This window comes from Melospiza georgiana, chromosome 17 (assembly GCF_028018845.1).
Source record: "Melospiza georgiana isolate bMelGeo1 chromosome 17, bMelGeo1.pri, whole genome shotgun sequence".
NCBI lineage: Eukaryota > Metazoa > Chordata > Aves > Passeriformes > Passerellidae > Melospiza > Melospiza georgiana.
The window spans coordinates 5,148,166-5,168,587 of NC_080446.1; the positions used below are offsets into that span (position 1 = coordinate 5,148,166).

Here is a 20,422-nt window from a genome sequence, read left to right on the forward strand (position 1 = left end):
GGTACCTGCTCTTTCAGTTCGCAATTAGAATTATTTTTAAATTATATCTCTTGATATTCAGTGCTTGGCATGGAGGGAAAGTGGAGGAGGCAGCACATGGAGCACTCAGGGGCAATTCCCTCCTTGTAGCCGTGCCTGAGCATCTCCTGTGTGCACAAAGATGAGGCAGCAAAACCCAAACCAGAGCATTTCTGCAGACAGCTATTGATATAAACGTGCACATCCACGCTGCAAAATTAGACCAGCAGATGGGTATCTTGTTTGTGGGAATAGCAACAGCTTTTCACAAGGCCAAAATGAAGTTACAGCGCCAGAAGGGACAATAACTCTTCCTTACAGATTAAGATCCCAAAGGAACTCTCTTGCTGCACCTGTGGGAGAGCTGTTTAGTCCATAACTGTGGATTTGTGCTTAAATCTTGGGGCTCTGAGCTCCCCCAGCCTGGGGGCTGAGGGCTGGGGACAGTGGACAGCCAGGTTTGCATCCCAGCTGCAGCTCTCCTTCAGTACACCCCGTGTTCCTCACCTCATGTTCCACTCTCCTTTTCCAGGATAAATACTCCTGATCCACCCCAAGACCTTGTCCAAGGCTCAGGAGCAACTGGGGAGACCAGCTGGGAACAGCAGCTCTGACAAACTCCTCTCAACTAATAGAAATTTCCTAATAGAAGAGCTTAAATGGAAGGAACATTGGTGTTAAGAGATTATTAGTCATTCTCTAAACTAGAGTGGGATGAGTGCCAGAAAATATTTCTCTCCAAATTGATATGAATAACATGACTAAATAAATCTGATTTTGGTTAGTCTTCCAAGGGGTTCTTACTGGATGGACGTAAGAGGAGCAGAACTGGGGGGAATATTGACTCTTGGTGGATGGTTGCGGAAAGTTTGCAGTTGTATTCATGAAATTATTTGATTTACTGAAGAATTAGATATCTTTCAGCTAGGTAAGAGCCTGGGTGAACACAGAGCCCACTGGCTGTTGGAAACAAGGTACTCAGCATCAGCTAATGAATAGGAACAATTATGGATGCCTTTGGATAAACCAGTGATGCCCTGAGTGGGATTTTCCTCCATCTCCTCACTTCACTTTTAAAGATTTTTCTCTCAAAGGTGACTGAGTGGACAAACAGCTCACCAGAGATTTACAGGGTGGCTGAAAGGTTAACCCCATCACAGACCATCTTTGGGGAACTGTTCCCTGTGGAGGATCCATTTGTCACCTTCAGCATCACCATGAGACCCCACAATCCCTGTCCCAGCAACAGGGAAGCTCATAGAGGAACCCATATCCCCAAATATGAAGATATTAAGGGAAAAGCCACTGATAGGGACCAAAGCAAAGCAGCTGAGGGTGCCCTAGCAGGTCAGGGCGCAGGTAGGTATTTATAAATGTGTTTTCCCCTTCATTTACATGCATTTATCCCAGCAGCAGCAGGAGCTGAGTGGGTATTCGGGAATCAGCAGCACCTACAGATGTACAAGAGTGCCAGAGCAGCCCTGATCCCTCTGCTCACCCTGTGGGGATGCAGGAGGGGGCTCAGCCCCCCAAGCAGCCCCTTACAGCCCTCAGCTTCAGCCGTGCCTGCCTTAGGGAGGGGTGTGGGGCAGTCTCGGTGGGGAGCGGCTGTGCAGCCACCGGGACCTTCTCCCTGCCTCTCCCCCTGCACGGGCCGGGCTTTGGCACCGGGCTGGGGCTGCAAAACCCTCTCGGCAGCGGGGCCGGGGAGCGGCGGGGAGCGGCGGGGCGGGCGGGTGTGCGTGTGTGTTTGTGTGTGTGTGTGTGTGTGTGCGTGTGTGTGTGTGTGTGTCCCGGTGTGTGTGTGTGTGGGGGGGGGTGTGTGTGTGTGTCCCGGTGTGTGTGTGTGTGTGTGTGTGGGTGTGTGTCCCGATGTGTGTACCGGGGTGAGTGTGTGCGTGTCCTGGTGCGTGTGTCGGTTTCCCGGGATGTGCCCGAGTCCCAGTGAGTGTGTGTCCGTGTCCCGGTGTGTGCCCGTGTCCCAGTGTGTGTGTCGGTGTGTCGGTGTCCCGGTGCGTGTGTCGGTGTGTCGGTGTGCGTGCCTCTCCCGGTGCGTGTGTCGGTGTGTCCGTGTCCCGGTGTGTGTCCGTATCTCAGTGTGTGTCCCGGTGTGCGTGTGTCGGTGTCCCGGTGCGTGTGTCGGTGTGCGTGCCTCTCTCGGTGCGTGTGTCGGTGTGTCCGTGTCTCAGTGTGTGTCCCGGTGTGCGTGTGTCGGTGTCCCGATGTGTGTGTCGGTGTGTCTGTCCCGGTGTCTGTATCGGTGTGTCTGTCCCGGCGCGGCGCGGAGGCTCCGCGCAGCACACACACACGCACACACACAGACAGACAGACAGACACACACAGAGACACTCACACACACACACACACACAGACACTCACACACAGACACACCGTGTGCGGGGGAGCCGCAGGGAGGGAAGGAGGGAAGGAGGGAAGGAGGAGGGATCGGGATCGGGGCCGCTCGCACCGGCACCGGGCGGGGGGCGCGTCTCGCCCTCGCACACGCGCGGCAGCCCCGGGACCGCCGGCTCCTCCCGCCGCGTTAAAACCGGCCGAGTTCGGCGCCGGGGGCAGCGGCGGCTCCGGGCGGCGCTGCCGGGGATGCACCCGAACGCCACGGCGCCGGCCGTGCCCGCGGGGCCGCTGCAGCCGCAGCCCAGCTATGCCAACGCCAGCAACCGCTCCGACCTGCTCCCCAAAGTGCCCGACGAGGAGGACCTGGACGTCAACACCGACATCTACTCCAAAGTGATGGTGACCGTCATCTACCTGGCTCTGTTCTTGGTGGGCACCGTGGGCAACTCCATCACGGCGTACACGCTGGTGAGGAAGAAGTCGCTGCAGAACCTGCAGAGCACCGTGCACTACCACCTGGCCAGCCTCGCCTTCTCCGACCTCCTCATCTTCCTCCTCTGCATGCCCATCGAGCTCTACAACTTCATCTGGGTCCATCACCCCTGGGCTTTCGGGGGCGCCGTTTGCAAGGGCTACTACTTCCTCCGGGACGCCTGCACCTATGCCACGGCGCTCAACATCGCCAGCCTCAGCGTGGAGCGCTACATGGCCATCTGCCACCCCTTCAAAGCCAAGAGCATCATGTCCCGCAGCCGCACCAAGAAGTTCATCAGCTGCATCTGGATCGCCTCCTTCCTGCTCGCCATCCCCATGATCTTCACCATGGGGCAGATCTACGGCAAGGACCGCGATCCCGACTCCCTCATCTGCACGGCCATCGTGGACACCTCCACGCTCAAGACGGTCATCCAGGTGAGGAGCCTCCTCCAGCGGCTGCCCGAACTTTGCGGAGCCGAGCGGGGCAGCGGGGAAGGCTGGAGCGGGGTCCGGCTCGGGATGGGATGTGCCGGCCGTGGGATGTCTGGGATGGGATGTCCCGGCCGTGGGGTGTCTGGGATGGGATGTGCCGGCCGTGGGATGTCTGGGATGCGATGTGCCGGCCGTGGGATGTCTGGGATGGGATGTGCCGGCCGTGGGATGTCTGGGATGGGATGGGATGGGATGTCCCGGCCGTGGGATGTCTGGGATGGGATGTCCCGGCCGTGGGATGTCTGGGGTGGGATGTCCCGGGCAGCCCTGGCGGGACGCACCGGCCCCGGAGGGATTTGTGGGGGTCTCGGCTCCGCTCGCTGCTCCCCTCTCCTGCCCCGCTACTCTGAGCAGAGAGACCTTGCACCGGGGAAAATCCTGCTCCGTGCTAAATCCCGGAGTTTCCCATGCCCGGAGCTTCCCGTGTCCCGGTCCGCAGCTCCTGCTGGCCGATCACGGCCAGAAACCCCCGAATTTCCACCCTTTCCCTGCATTTTTTGCATCTCCCCCCCTTCTGTTGTAAAGCGGCCAGCAAATTCAGGGGAAATAAAGCCATCTCTCCCCGTTCTTTGTGTTGATCCAGAGCCCTTTTCCTCAGTGTAGTGACAGCTCCTAATTTCAGAAAGTTTCGGACATAGGCTTCTGAAAAGGACCTGCACGGTGGAAGCCAAACTGCTATTTTTGCAGTTTTGGGGAAATCCTTAGCTGGTTTTAGCAGCCCCTCCTGACTTCAGCAGGGCTTTGCTGCTCTCCACACGGTGCTAAATCCAACACGCCCATGCGTGGAGCGGATTTCAGCACCAACACTTGCCGTGCTCCAGTGCTCCGGCGGGTTGAGGCATTTGTTTACTGGAGCATTGAGCTTGAAAAATGTAAGAGACACGCAAGGAGGGACAGAAGAGAGCAAGACACCGCTCTCCATAGCCCCTTGGCTGCCAGGCTTGCATGTGATAGCTGCTCAATTTTTTATTTGGAACATGAATTTCAGGTGGGGTTAATCAGCGGGCAGCTGGAATTTAAAGCTGCATGGGCGCTGAAGTCGCTGGGATGTTCCCACACTTGAAGGGAGGGAACTTAAATGGAAATGAATCAGAACCATTCCTTGCCACTAAAAGCAGGTGAGGGTATGTGCATTTAGATTTAAGACCAGAGTCAGTAAATGTTTAGACATAACTCTCCCAGTTTCCCCTCTGTACTGTTCAAGTAAACCAAAATCAAGCCCTGATAGAAGCCCTGGATTTCCTCTGCATTTTATCATGATCCCTAACTTTCAGCCGAGGTGGTGAGGGCTGCATTTCTCCTGTAGATGCCTGGAAGGTTTTGTCAGCGGCAGCCCAGTGTACTTAACCCAAATTCTCTGCTCTCTGAGGAGTCTGAGCCATCTGATTTGAGAACAATGGGACTGAAATGCATTATTTCCACTCATCTTCCTTCTAGGATTAAACTGATGCTCGTTGTTACCATGGTAGGGCTAAAACCAGAGGATTATTTCCTTGCCATATCTTTGGAGATTACACTTTAAACAATTCTCAGTGCACCTTACACTCTTGCAATTATTCAGGTTATACCTTATCCCATTAGCCAGTCAGGAGTAGGAAGACATGAATGTATTATGTGTATGTGAAGTTCACCTGTGGGCTTTTCTGCATATATATATATCTTTAATTAACTAGTGGATTAATTTAAAAGTTAAAAGAAAGAGGCAGCTGTTGGGGGAGAAGAACCAAACCCCAAACTGTGCCAATCTGTTCCTTCCCGGGGGATCCGGCTGCAGAAGTGGCTTTGCCAAGCCAGGAGGGTTTTTCCATGGTTCCACTCCATTCCTCTGAGCACAGGGAAGCATCACACAACGAGAGGCAGGGCCCTGGGCCGGGGAGGGCTCTGGAGTGAATAAGCAAAGCAGCTGCAAGTCAGGTTTGAAGTGCGTTAATGGAAACCGTGGCACAGCGTGAGAGCCGGCCCGAGCTGCGCAGAGGTTTAAAAAAAGACAAATGATGGAAGAGCCAGGAGAGAAAGGGCAGTGCTGATGTGCAGTGTGACGTGCAGAGGTCTTGCTGGGTGGCAGTCTGGAGCCCTGGTCCTTCGTGGAGGGTTCAAGCTGCTTCAGAGCATCTCTGCATCTCTTTGAATTCATTTTCTGTCTTTAAATTAAGGAGAGCAGTGATGCACTTGCTCGAGCTGGCAAATCACTTGTAATAAATCACTCAACACATTTCACTCCTATTCCTGTTTGGCAAACTGTCTAAAGCAAACTGGCATTTCTTTTTTGGAAGCCTTTAGTTCTCCAAGTGGTTTTATTTGTTGACTGATTGAAAGAAGTTCAAGTTCTGTCCCAGAACAGGGCATTGTAACCATTTGTGCCCTCAGAGACCAGTGTGAGCTATGGTTTTGCTGGGATCATTACAGGAGAAGGATCCTCTCTGAACTGGAACAAGCTTCCTGGAAAAAGTATTTCACAGAATCACAGAATATTCTGAATTGTAAGGGCCTATTTGACTGTAGTAATTCAACATCTCTGATTTTGAAAAAGTTCCTCTGTGTTTGCTTTGAGTATTCAGATTTTAGTGGACAGATTTTAGTGAATGTGAACAATTAGGATTCCTTGTAAGAAAAATGTTAAAAAAGTAATTACTCAAACAACATTCAGGAAATTTGGTTCTTGCACGTATTAACCTGCACCACTTAAGCTCCACAACAACTCTAAGAGGTAATGACTGATATTCTTCCAGCAATTACAGATTGTTCAGGGCAGCACATAATCAGGAAGAGCAGCAGGTGAGGCATTCTGCAGGGTGACACTGTGTGTCCCCACCATCCATACACCAGGCATGTCTCACCTCTTGCCATCGAGGCATAAAGCCCTGTGTGGCCTCTAAAATAGAATTCTTAGAATTATTTCCCAGCTTTGCTCATCACTGTCCTTGCAGCTACTTTAATCAGCCTGTGGATGTGGTTTATTACACATTCTGCACTGCCAAGTTTTCATGTTGCTTCTGCCAGTCAGGGATGTCTGCTTTGGATTTTGGCATCCACGTGGGATCTGGTACCAGGAGTGAGTCCATTATAGCCACATTATTTAGGTCTAGTAAACTCTTTAGCTGGCAGACATCCCCTGAAAAGCACTGCTGCCAGTTTTAGGTTCTTTTTCCACATGGATTAAACACCTCTTAAAGCCATACAAGTAAATTCATGTTTTCATGGCACTTCAGCTGGAGGAGGTTTTAAAGCTCCCTGTTGTGGCAGCAATAGAAATGAGAGTTCTGGGGCAGGATGAGAGGTTTTCCCTGTTCACTTTTGAGTCTGTGCCTGTGGGGCTGGCTCTGGAACCAACTTCCCCCAAACAGGATCCCACTGAGTATCCTGCTCTACCATGTGTGCCATCAGCATTGCACAGCCTCAGCCCTGATTTTCAAAAAGCTCTGAATTTTGCTGGCCAGATGCAGTGCAAATTGATTTTCCTGCTTATTGCTTTCTTACCTTCATCCTCTGTTTTCTGGAGAGGTTCACAGCAGAACCTGGGGAAGAGGGGAAGCTGAAGGAAACACCTCCAATCCTGGTGCACTGTCAGTCCCCACACACAGAGCTCCTCAAACCAAGATTTCCTCACACCCAGGATTTCATCTGAGCCTGGGCTGGGCACAAGGGGAGCTGGGTGTGGGCAGCTCCTGCACCCCAAAATTCCCAATGGGAAGGTGTTTTCCCACAGCCTGTGCTTGGATGGCTCTGCTGCAAAATGTCCCCCAAGCCACAGCAAGTGCCTGGAGAGTGTCTGACACATGCTAATGTTTGATTTGCACAGACAGCTGGTGTGATCCCATTTATTAAAACACATGGCAGCAGGCCCTGCTCCTCCAGAAACTGCCACAGCTCCAGCAGCTCCAAGTTGCTCATTTGTGAGGGCAGCACTCGGGGAACTCCTCTGGCCCTCCTCACCCTTTGGCAGGATCTCTGTTCCCTGTGGATCTGCTCAGCCTGCGTGGCTGCAGCTCACCCATCCCTCCAGAGCCCTTGTTTATTACGTTTTATGAAGCCTGGTCACAGTTTGGATGATTGGTAGAGTAAATAACTCTGCACAGTAAACAGCTGTTTGCCCAAGTGGCTCCTCAGCTTTATTTCTGCCTACATTTCTTCATGCAATGCCTTTGAAGGGACCTGCCAAAGAGCATCAGGTGTGAAGGAGGTGGAAAGGAAGGAGTCTTGACATCCATTGCCATGCTCTCTACACACTCTTTCAAGATCATCTATTTGATTTCCATTTGTCTGGGAGGCTCACAGAGTTATTAATTCCATGTATGATGTTGCAAACGCTCCCTTGCACTTTCCCCTGGTAATCTTGTCCCAGAGAAAAAAAAAATCCAACATTCCTGCCTACATTTCTTCATACAATGCCTTTGAAGGGACCTGCCAAAGAGCATCATGTGTGAAGGGGACAGAAATGAAGGACATCCATTGCCATGCTCTCTACGCACTCTTTCAAGATCATCTATTTGATTTCCATTTGTCTGGGAGGCTCACAGAGTTATTAATTCCATGTATGATGTTGCAAACACTCGCTTGCCCTTTCCCCTGGTGAGGAGCACCTTGGCAGGGTGGTGGGATGTGCTCACTGCCCTGGTGCTGTGGAAGGCAGGGCCCTGCCCACCATCAGGTCTGTGATGCAGAGTAAATGAACATGACAAGCATTTCTCCATATTATGTGAAAATTGCAAGCCATAAAACCAAATGGCTGAATTCTCTCCCAGGTTTGCTGGCAAATCCTACCCAGGATTAGTCAATACTTCAGGAATCCTGTGTTTATGCTGGTATTGACTAGAGGAATTGAAGTTGATTTCTCTTCCTTAAGTCACAGCCAAACTCCTACTGTGGTTTTTAATAACAGAGCTGTTCTAAATCACCCACTACGCCAGGGAACTCCTGGGTGCCACTCACGCCTCACAAAGGCACCTTTGTGGCAGGACTGTGTCCCATCAGGTCACGGTGCTGCCACACCCTCAGGTAGACAAGAAAATGAGGATTTTGGTGTGTGGATCCATCCCCACAGTGGTGGAGAGGGACTCCAGCAGCAATCCCATCTGTTTGGTGGAAGCATCCCTAAAATGCTGCCTTATTTTCACGGGCTATTCAGGGAACCCAGGGCTTTAACTCAGCATATGCACGACAGCCCAGCCTGCCTAATCCCAGCCCGTTTACACCCTGCTCTGTCTCGCAGCTAGATCTAATTTAAATAAGCTCTTGTGTTCATTGCTTTACATAACCACTTTGCCTGCTGTGTTTTGCCAGTTCTTACATAATTTCTTCTCTCTTTTCCCCCCCCCCAATTGATTTTAATTCACTTGATTTCTCTTTCCCTCCCCCTTCCCAAGATGTCAGCTGGAGAAATAATAAAAAAATGAGGAAATGTGGCCGATTGATTCAGCTCTTAGGTTTTCCTCTTACCAGCAGCTTGGGAAGGCAGAAGACACAAAGGTAATCTTGTACTTGCTTGTCCCAGAGAGAAAAAAAAAATCCAAAACCCTTCATCTGCCTTTAATCTTTCAGATCATTTAAAACAGCTATTTAATTGTCATCTCCCTGCTTCCCCCCTCCTTTCCCTCAAAGACTTTCACTCTTGTCTCTGTGCAGCATCTGCTCCAGACTCACAGATGGCTTTTTTTGCTTCCTGACGTTCAGAAACGCTTCTGTGTCCTGCCCGAGGCAGGCAGGATGTGCAGCACCCCCTCTGTGGGACCCAGGGGTGCCTGGGTGGGCAATTTGGGCTTCCACGGTGTCCCCATGGCTCTTTCCCTGCTGTGAAGGACATGGGGCAGGGAGTGAGCAAAGGGGACTGGAGGAGCTGGGGGACGAGGTGGGGAGCCAGAGCCTTAAAGCAGAGAGCATGAAATGAGCCAAACCCATCAGTCCCAGAGCTGACACCTCTCCTTTCCCTCCCATTAAGCAGATCAATCTGGGTTTTTACATTCCCGGTCTGTCTGGTTGCCCTCCAGGCCAGGCCACTCTCGCTGTGAGAAGCTGGAAACGCCTGCAATGCCCAAATGGAGATGTCACTCAGTGCTCCACTGACATCTTCCCAATGGCTTGCTGCCCATGGACACCATTGCTCCTATCCAAAGTCTCTTAGATGTGGGGTTCAAAATACCCCAAACATATAATGGTTATGATAAATCAGATGAGTTATTTGGGGAAAAAGTGCTCGGGTTTGGAAAAGGTGGTGAAGGTGGAGTACTGACCCTGACTGGGGAGCACGTTTCTGAGCTGACAGTTCATTCCCAGTGTTTTTCTGCATTCATTTGTTTTCTATATAAGGGAGGAAAATATATTAGTGAGACAAGTTTGTATCCCATTATCCAAGTGCCTTGTCTGTGAAGGTCCATCCTCCTCCTCCTCTCTGCTTGGAGTACCAGAAACTCATCATCCCCCTGCTCCTGCCAGGACAGGGATGCTGTGGCACAGGGCTGGGCTGTGTGACTCCCATCCTCAGCCTTTGGAGAGGATGCATCTGCTGGGCTGCAGGAGCTGCTCACCTGCAGGTGGTTTCAGCATGTGAGACTTGCTCCTCACCTCCTGTGGTTTTCCACTTCAGTAATTCTCAGTGCACAGTGCCCTGCTGGGCTCCATGGGGGCTTTTCCGCTCCCAGGGAGAGAAAGACACAATGGACAAGGTCTTTGTAGATGAAACTTTTCCTTTGAGGAAAAGTTCAGTGAGGCTTCTCTGAAGCTTTTGTGTTCTCATGGGCTGGGGGAAATTGTCAGCTGAAGAGAGGAATCAAAGAGATGAGATTCTCCTTGTAGAAATGATAAAAAAAAAAAAAAAAAAAGAAAAACAAAGAAAAAAATGTAAACTTTCATAAAGCCTAATATTTGAAGGGAAGAAAAAAAAATCTATTTTATGCAAAATGCTCATGAAAAGCTGGGAGTAGCTCTGGACTGCAGAGTCCTGGACAGAGCAGGAAGCATGCTCAGAATCAGTAAATCAGGGAGGCACAGGAGGGGCAGCTGTGCCATGGCTGTGCCCATGGCTGTGCCTGGGCTGTGTGTCACTGCCCTTGGCTGGGTGTCACCTGCAGGGGAGCAGCCCTTGCTGCCCAGGCTCATGCATGGCTGTCCCTGCTGCCTTCTCCTCCTGGGCAGGTCCTGCTGCTGCTCTCCCCTCCTGCCTGGCTCAGCCTGAGGTGCTCCTGCTCTGCTCTGCTCTCAGGGCTTTGGGGGGTGTCAGGCACCCAGGGGAGGAGCAGTCTCACCCCTTAACCATCCCATTTTCTTCCTCCTTTAACCTTGAAAGAAGGGGTTCATCCCCTTAGCAGCTCCACCCAGACGTGCTGCAGATGTGCCACGAGCACTGGGATGCAGGATGACATCTGGCTCAGCAGAGCCCTACCTCTGATCAGGACTCCAAGGAGCTAATTAATACAGTCATTGCAATGCCACATCCTATTAATTTTAACTGAATCAAGAACAAAGGGTGTCTGCACTGCTGAACTGAGCAAATGTGGTCTTAATATGTGGCAGGACTTTCGTACCACCTTGTTCCCTTGGAGAATTTGTTTAATAAGTCCGTAACTATTTGAGTATGTTCAATAAGAAATTAACCCACTTTCCTCTCCTATTCAATGATTTTTTTCAAAACCATCTTATAAAAATGCGGCTCACACAGCTGCTGGGAAAGTTTAACTCATTACTGGCACCACTATTGATTCCTCCTGCAAAGACCTTACATTGTATCCCCATGGGGGTAATTTATACAGTTTAATATTCTCATTTAATTCCAAAAAAGAAACTCAATCCTTTGAGTTCCCCATGTTTCATTTTTTATTGCTGTCAGTCATGGGCTTGTGACACTGTCAGACTTGTTCCTTAAATCCAAGCGTGTCAGGTTTGATAAAGCACTGCAGGCAGAAGAAGGATAGGTTTAGACTAATAAAGAGATTATTTGACCTCAAGGTACAATGATGGGGAGCTGTGTATGCCCCAAACACTTAATAGACTGCACTTACTTAGCCAAGGAGCAAACCCTGCCTCAGGCTTGTCTCCCTGACAGCTGGCAGGTGTTTCCTGGCTAATGCAGGACAGAAAATCCCTTGAAAGGGAAACAAGAAAGGGCAGAAATTTGATCAGTAAGTGTCTCAGAGTGCAGCGGAGTGCTCCTCTGGGCGCATGGCCAGCCTGGCACTCAGAACACAGCCTGGAGATCAAACCATGCCAGCAAAAAAACCCTGTAATACCTGAGGCTCCACGAGGCTGAGAGGAGCTGCAGCAGAGAAAAACACAGAGGAAAAGCAGTAATAAAGTAACCAAGAAGTTCACTTCTCCTTTGGGATAAGACCTTTTTTTTCTCCCTTGAAAGTCTAATTGAATTTTCTTTGCTGCCATCCCCAGCAGCCCAAGGGGAGGCTCCAGCACTGCCTGCTCAGCCTTTATGGAGAAAATCCATAAGCAGAGTGTGGGCATGGGGAGAGGGAAGCAAAACTGTCCACAATGCTTCCAGCACTCACAGAGCTTGGGCTGACACCCTTAACCTCACAAAACAGGTTAATTTTCCCCCAATAAAGAATTTCTCAGGGCACCAGTGATGGAATTGCCACCACTTTTCCCTTCAGCAGGTCAGGAGATGAGCAGAGCTGCACTGGCCACACTTGGGGCTGCAGACAACAGGGGGACAGTGTTTGACTCAAATATGGTCTTTCATTTATTTATGCTGCCTATCCACCACTCAGTATCATGTTTAATGCAAACAACATTCAAGTGAAATCCCCACTGAGAGGCACATTATGAAGATTAACAGCCTGGCTTTTCCATTACTCTGCTTTATACACTGTGGATTTGTGCCTTGTGCTTTGTAGGCAAGTGCTGGCAATATTTGAATCCAGAAATCCATACCTAAGCCTGCTCTTTTGCAAAAATCAGTGCCCAAGAGCCCGCTTGTGATTCCACAGCCAAAGCAAAGGGCTGGAGGCATGAAAACCTCTGGGAAATGCTGACAACCAGGTGGGTGAGAACCTAGAAAGGTTATTTTTGCTGATCACACAATGGGGCACTGGAGAGGGGTTTATTTCTTTTAATCATATAACCCACTTTTCTTTTAGACAGGCTGTCAGGAAAATTAACCTCCCCAAGTTTAAGGTGATACTGGACATATTCTCATGCCCTGGAATTATCTGGAGCTGGTTTATTCCTTTGGATCTTTTCTGGTGAATTTGTCAGGTGCAATGCCATGGGCCCGGCACCTCAATATGGAATTTTCTAGTAGGGTTTGTGTCTGTTTTGGGTCTATTCCTCCCTCTTCTCACCTTTCATGGAAGAGAAATGTGACTAACATCACTGTGTAATTGTGGCCAAATCTGTTTGCTGCCCCTCCAGAGTGATGCCGCTTGTTCCCTGTGCCACCACACAGAGTTTGTTTGAAGACAGAGCACCAGCAGCTGCAATAGCCATTTTCTGAGTCAAAGGAAGCAGCAGAAGCCTTTTAGACCTTGTGTCACTGCTGAATGCCCTGCTTGGGAGCAGCAAAAAGCTCAGGGAGTTTCCAGATGAGCTCCATTATGGGTGCATTTTCCCTCAGCTCATCACAAGCCAGAGTATGGGGGTGTCACCAGCAGAGTGTCCCAGGGCAGTGCTTCCAGTGGGAACAAAACCTCAATCACCCAAAGAAAAGGCTTTTCCAAGGGGCCAGGGCAGAGAGGGGACAATAACAGCAAAACAGATAGGCTGTGGCTCCCAGCTCCTGTGATGGTGTTCACAGGGGTGTTCGCATGAGGGAAGAGAGGAGGATCTGACTCCATGTTTCAGAAGGCTTGATTTATTATTTGATGATATATATTACATTAAAGCTATACTAAAATAATAGAAGAAAAGTTTTCATCAGAAGGTTAGTTAAGAATAGAAAGAATGATAACAAAGGTTTGTGTCTTGTCTCTCTGTCTGAGCCAGCTGAGTGTGATTGGCCATTAATTACAAACAACCACATGAGACCAATCACAGATGCACCTGTTGCATTCCACAGCAGCAGATAATCATTGTTTACATTTTGTTCCTGAGGCCTCACAGCTTCTCAAGAGGAAAAACCCTAAGGAAAGGATTTTTCATGAAAAGATGCCTGTGACACACTGGTGCTTCCCATAATGTCCTGTCTCAACAAGGTTTCACCTTGGTGCAATCCCTGCTCTCCCAATTCCCTCTCTGCAGGGTGGTTCCCACTGCATGAGGAGCAGGCTGGAACCTCAAGGAGATGCTTGAAAGGAAGAGAAATGCTTCAGGTTAAAAACAGGGGTGGGGCTTCAGGATAGAGCTGTGCCTGAGGGAGCCGCTCTGCTTTTTTATAAGGAAGAACAGGCCTCTTGCTCAGTGATATTAGTGTTAGGGGTCCTGCAGGAAGAGAGGATGAAGATGAAGCAGGGCAGGAGCCATTTATTGTTGAGAATGAGATGCCAGCTGCTTTGCTGTTTGGCAATTCTGTCTCTCCCACCCCTGTCCCTGCCTAGCTGATCTCCTCTCACAGGGGCTGAGATCTGATCTGCAGGGAATGGCTTTATCAGAGGCACATGGGGCAGAAGGTCTTCACCTTCCATGATTGCTTTTATCTTCCCTCTTGCCCCTTGTTATCAATGGAGCTGCTGCAAGAAATACAGTTACAAATATAGTGAACAGCCAGAAATAAATAAACTCTGTTTTACTTTAAAAATAGTGTGTTTGGGAAAGGGAAAATCGCTGGTCATACCCCAGAGGTTTTCTCCTATCATGCAGTGGTCTGCTAAACTTCATCCCTTAAATATTGCTCAGGCAAAAGTTGCTTTAAGGGCCCTCAGGAGTTGCCCCTCATGGTAAGGTTATATCTCTGTGCTCCTGCATAAACCATGTTCAAATAATGTTTCTGTTGTCTGCTTCAAAAGTTGTTGGTTTTGCCCCCATGAAATAATGGAAAAATTTGTTAAACTCATCAACTATTTAGGGGAAAAATGCAATTTACTCAGTTTCAATTAAAAGAAAACACCCAAAGCAATAAAAAAACCCATTGGCAGCCTGCAAGAAGTAGAAGCAAAGAGGCAAGGGCAGAAACAGGGCAAGAAATGACAGTTTTATAAACCTCCTGCTGGGTAGGGATAGAAGAGGTCTTTGTGCCTGCAAAACAAAACTGTTTTTTCTGTAAAGCAGCTTTTGACTGGGGCTCTACACTGCAGCTGGAGCTGCACTCAGCAGCCACACGCCTGCACACAGGCTGACTGACTTCCTCCCCACTGCATTCAGAGCAGACAGCCAATGCTTTCCCTTGGGGCTCCAAATCAGAGCTCTGCTCTCAAATTTAAGAAAAAAAAAAAACCCTAAAACATTCCAGGTGATTTTTCAGAAGGAGTTAGTTCAGGTGATTTGCAAGCCTTCCTTTCCCCCCCCCCAAGTTTCACAGGTGCCCTTGGCTGGGGCTGTGTCTGTCAGGGTGCACTGCCTCATTTTCCACCTGGATTTGCTCTCACACCTTTCCTGAGCCCCGAGGCAGCACAGAGGAGCTTGTTTAAAAGGCCACATGCATTGATCGGGCCGTGGAGGTGATCTTGACTTGTGACCTCTGGGTACCATTGAGACAAGGCTGAAGCACAGCTGAAAATCGTCTGGGCATAATTCCATTCCAGCACTGGGCTTCTTTGCTCTTTGGGAGGCTGGTCCACACCTCAGTTCCTCACACTTTGGAGGGTCAGCCACTGCTCCCAGGCAATGAGTGATGGGATGAGGTGAAACAGCCTCAAATTGCACCAAGGGAGGGTCAGCTTGGATATTAGGAAAAATTCCCATACTGAGTGGTTAAGCAATGATAATTCTGTGAAAACCTTAATAGTTAGCAGGTTTCCCTCTATTTGTGTCCTACAAATTTCCCAAATTTCCATCCCATGGACCCACCCCAGCGCCCTCAGCAGCAGTGCTGCTCTCCTGCACACACCCAGCCTGTGGCTGGGGCCTCTCAGGGCAGGGAAACCACTCAGGTGGAGAAAGATTCCTTCTGCCTGGCTGCCTTCCTTACAGACAGGCAGCAGTCCCAAACAGGGGGTTGGTGTTGAGATGGGTGAAGCTGCTTTCCTTCCTCAGAGCTGGGGAATCGCCCAGGAATGGGTTTGGCAATCAAAAACCTCCTCATCAGTGGTAAATCATAGACTGACAGGATGGTTTTAATTGAAAATGACCTAAAGATCATCTCATTCCAACCCCCTGCTATGGACAGGGACAACTTCCACCTGAACACATTGCCCCAAACCCTGTCCACCATGGCTTTGGGCACTGCTGTGCCCAACATCCCAAGAGACTGATGGGGACAAAATCCCCCAACCCTTTCTGGGAATGGACTTGATGAAAATTATTACCAGCAAACATCAAGAAAGAAGCCTTGAAAAATTACTTTCCAGGCTGTGGCAGTGGTTGTTTTGACAGAGTTTTGATGCCTTCATTCAATATTCCATTGAAGCTTTGCTGGAGATAAGTGATCTCATAGAAAACAGGGCTTTTGTGTCTGGTCACAAAGAATGATTTGCAAAGACTGCTGAGGGAAGTAGAGTACTTATCCAGGGAGACAAGAATTTCAGCTGAAAATAATCATGGCTTTTTCATTTATAATTCTAGCTGCAACTTTGTCAGAAATCTGCCTCCATCCAAGCTGATTGGGCTGGAAATGGAGCAAACCAGTGGAAAAAAAAATGTGGACTGGTCACCCCTAAGAAAACAGCTTGTTCCAAGACTTACTCACAAAATGCTTGCAGCTTCTCTTTCTGCTCACAGCATGGTGTGCAACAAAACCTGGGGTGGTTTCAGGAGCACATGGCTGAGGCAGTGATGCAGATGTGGAGTGGAGCTGCTGCCCTGCCAGCCTCTCACAGCTGTTGGGTGAAGTTTTGTGTTGAAGTTGTTTTAAGGTGAACGAGACAAACTTGCCTGGAGCACCAGCACCAAGCCCAGCAAAGAAATGGACTGATTAAATAAACAGAGATCTCCCTGTTATTAGTGCTGTTTAGATAACTTTGAGATGCTTATTTTTCAAAGTAAATGAATTACATAACTCTTTCCCCTATTTTTGGCTCCAGAAGGAGTCAGTGAATTTTCTGTTTCAGAGCAGAACATTTGTGCTTTTCCCCATGATTCAGGGAACAGTTTTTAGTCTGGAGCTGGTGTGTGGATGATTCACAGTGACACATTTTGTGTTGGCAGCAGGCCCCGCCTCGAAAGCCTCGATGCTCTGGGCTGTGCCTCTCCAAAATTTGGGCTTGAAGCTGCTCTGGGTCTGGGGGAACCAGGCTGAGCCCTGGACCACAGCAGAGTGCAAGCTGGTCTGTGACAGCCTTCCTTGTCAGAGCACATCCTTATACTTGTGAAAAGTTTCATGAGTTATTTTACTTCCAGTTTTCCCTTTCTTTTTTTCTACTTTCCATCATGGTTTACATGTTCTCCTCCATTTTTGATGCTTTCTGGGCATCTTTTGCTTTGCTGCTCTGAGGCTTTTATTTTTTCTTCTTTTTTTTTTAAAGCAAAACAGGCAGGGTTGGAGTGTGGGCTGGGTCTGCTTCCCAGAAGGCTTTCCTTGCTGCACTGGAAGGAAAATCATTTCCCACCCTAGCCGTCCCTGACTTCCATCACTGAAAGTGAGAAGAGGTGGAATGGTGCAAAAAGTGCTGTGGAAACTGTGCTGTGTAACTCTCCCTTTAGTGTGTGATCCATCAAAGTAACCACATGCGGCTCAGGAACCTCACACTGCAACAATGGCATTCTCCTGTAGCTTTTCTATTTCCATCTAATTAAAATGTTATTGTTTCCTTCATGTTAGTTTGCATTTTAAATAAGGAGATGGGGACAGATTTGGCTGATTGGTAACTTATTCTCTGTGTGAGTAAAGATCAGCACTAATCACCCTGTCACACTTGTGCTTTCCTCTTCCTCATGCATCTCAGACATCAGATTGCAAAGGAAGGGGAGAAAGAGGCTGGGGTTTGATGACAACAGATGACATTGATTTATTTCCTCTGCTGGGTGTCAGGAGGGGAAGGTGACATGTCCTTGCCCACTGCCTGAGCTGCATTTTGAGGAGTGAAGGAATGTTCATCCCAAAACACATCTCTAGTCTGGAATTTAATGGGCTTCCATCTCCTCTTGCCTCTGACTTTTGCTGTGTTTTATCCCCTGCCTCCTCATTGTGCCAGGAGAGGGCAGGGAGAAGAGCAAGGCTGGGCATGAATGGAAACGTCCCTGCTGGAAACATAACTTGAAATAATCTCCAGTAAACGTGGCAGGGTTCAGCAGCACCTCAGAGCAAAGATTTGTTCCCAAAGAGCCAGGATGCAGCAGGGACCATCCCCACCACCCTGGGCAGGCTCAGCAGCTCAGGCTCCCCATTTCCTGGCCACAAAGCCCCCCAGCTATGGGAGGATGCTCTGGAGGTTTGGGCACATGAGCTGGGGGCAGAGGTGTGAGACCCAGCCCAGCTGGGAATGGAGGGGTTTGAGCTGGGATCTGGCCATTTGAAACCTCCCCTGTTCCAAAAATTGAGCTGGGATCTGGGCATTTGAAATTTCCTTTGCTCCCAAGGCTGAGCTGGGATCTGCCCATTTAAAACCTCCCCAAAGGTTGAGCTGGGATCTGCCCATTTAAAACCTTCTCTGCACCAAAAATTGAGCTGGGATCTGGCCATTTAAACCCTCCCCTGCTCCCAAGGTTGTGCTGGGATCTGCCCATTTAAACCCTCCCCTGCTCCAAAAATTGAGCTGGGATCTGGCCATTTAAACCCTCCCCTGCTCCAAAAATTGAGCTGGGATCTGGCCATTTAAACCCCCTCTGCTCCCAAAGGTTGAGCTGGGATCTGCCCATTTAAACCCTCCCCTGCTCCAAAAATTGAGCTGGAATCTGCCCATTTAAAACCTCTCCTGCTCCCAAGGTTGAGCTGGGATCTGCCCATTTAAAACCTCTCCTGTTCCAAAAATTGAGCTGGGATCTGCCCATTTAAAATCTCTCTTGCTCCCAAGGTTGAGCTGGGATCTGCCCATTTAAAACCTCCCCAAAGGCAGAGCTGGGATCTGCCCATTTAAACCCTCCCCTGCTCCGAAGGGTTTCTGCAGCCCTGGAGCACGTGTGCTTTTGGAAGGTATTTTTAGCAAACTTCAGTTTCCTGAGGGTCACAGAGAACTGGAGCATCAGCATCTGGAGGAGCTGTCATTCCACTTCCAGTCTTGCAGGAGTAACACATTGACTTATTTATGAGAGCAGTCAGCTCCCCTCTCCCTGTGTCTAACAATCTGCTTTACCTCTCCCAGCTCAGAGAAATAATTTTATTGTCAACCATTCTGGACCTTAAATAAAGCCTTAAAACAAGTTAGGCAAGCTTTGAGGGAAATAGAAATGTTCCCGGATTTTGTTTTATTTTATTTTTTCATTCTTTCTAGAATAACCCACTCTTTCACTGCCTAAACCAGCGAGCAGATAATCACTGCTCTGGCCAAAAGGAGGGGGAGGAAATTACTTATTTTACAAGACAACATTCAAATACTTTGCACCCAGTAGGAGAAGCCTAATCTGTTGGCTGGAAAATGCCTGTGTCAAGAATGACTAATCTGAGACCAAATGATACCTGGAAAATGAAGATATTCAGTGCTCCCTGCAGAGAAAGATCCATCAAAATGAAAGGACAGGCTGTTTCCTCCTCTTTTATTTCAGTCCTAATGAAGTTTCTTCATTTCTACAGTTTGTTTCTTTCTGGATGGGGGTGGGAGAGGCAAAATACTCTGGAGCTTCATGCTTGAAATCAAAGTTTTCATGCTGTCACAACCCCTGCACCCAAGTGCTGTGCTCACAAAAGCTCTGATGCTTGGGGAGGAATCCTGACCTTCCCTGCTGTGGCAGGAACCCAGAGAAATGTTGGGTAAGGAGGCTCCAGATGAGATCAGAGCAGGTGGGGGATCCCCAAGGATCCTTCATTCCTCCTTCCTCCCCCCTCTCCACTGGAGATGTTCCTCCTGCACGTGGGAGAATGATGGGGTTTGTGTTTCGTGGTGAAATAATTTGTTTTCAAAGGAGAAAAAGGAGCTGGGGTTAAACCAAGAAGAATGAACTAAGAAATTTATCAGGGATGAGTCAAACAAAGCAATTAATCTGGGGTTATCAAATTAAACCCACAGCACTTTGTGTGCAAATTGAGCTTCTGTTCGAGCTGAGGTGGCTCACTTTGCTTCATTTTGGGCTTATAACCCATCTTTTTCTTCTTTCTTATTTAGCTTATAACAATTCTGAAATAAAGCAGGAGATCAGCATATTTTCTTATTTAATATTTTGAAACAAAATGTGTTACTGTTTTTAGGGACAAAACAAGTGTTTATTTGAAAACACTGAAATAGTTCAACATTTCCCCTTTTTGGGCTGTACTGTATATTGAATTATGACCTGTAGCTTTTGGTTTCCTTCCAAAAATTCATTTTGCATCAAATTCACCACTCTCTTAGGAGATTATTTGTCCATAACTGCTGCATTCCTAAGCAAGGGCTGCGTCCAGGTTTGTAACTCCTCACCTTCTGCCTCAGCCTTCGTGGGTGACTGGTTGAGCTGCTGGAGTTTGGGACCAGGCACCTCCAGAAATACAAGCACAGGGCTTTGCCCTCAGTTTAGGGGCTTCATCCTGCAGAGGGGTCCAAAAACACCCTGCAAAAGCTCTCAGAGCAGCTCTGAGTTATAGCAGATATTCACAGTTCATAACACAGGAGCAGAAGGGTTCTAGGGCCACAAAGTTTGCTTTCACTTTTTCATTTTATTAGGTTTTTTTCCTAATTGCCTTTAGTCAAGGCAATTAGAACTGCTCAGCTATTAGAAGCCTCCTTCAGGACAAAAACATTTTTCAGCTGCTTTTGTAACCTGTGTTCTCACATCTCCCCAGTCCCTGTACTTTCCATTGCCTTACAAGAACATGTCATAACTCCTTAAATTCACAAAGATCTTAAATTCTCCAAACAGATCTTCCTGGTAATATTTTTGTACAGCTTTCACTGTGTCACTGTGATGAGTCAAAGCACAACTGATTTGGCTTCATCACTCCCTGAGCCAGGTTCCACTTCTTTTAAGCATTTTAATTAAT

The 20,422-nt window shown here is 48.6% G+C and overlaps 1 protein-coding gene across 1 annotated transcript in view; it reads left to right on the top strand.

Annotated features, from left to right (window-relative positions):
- Positions 1 to 2,604: 2,604 nt before the first annotated feature.
- The window catches only part of NTSR1 (neurotensin receptor 1), a 55,685-nt gene continuing 37,867 nt past the window's right edge, over positions 2,605 to 20,422 (top strand). The window contains exon 1 of the mRNA XM_058036287.1: positions 2,605 to 3,285. Within this exon, the coding sequence (XP_057892270.1) occupies positions 2,620 to 3,285 (666 nt within the window). The 5' untranslated portion in view covers positions 2,605 to 2,619. The remainder of the gene's footprint in view (positions 3,286 to 20,422) is intronic.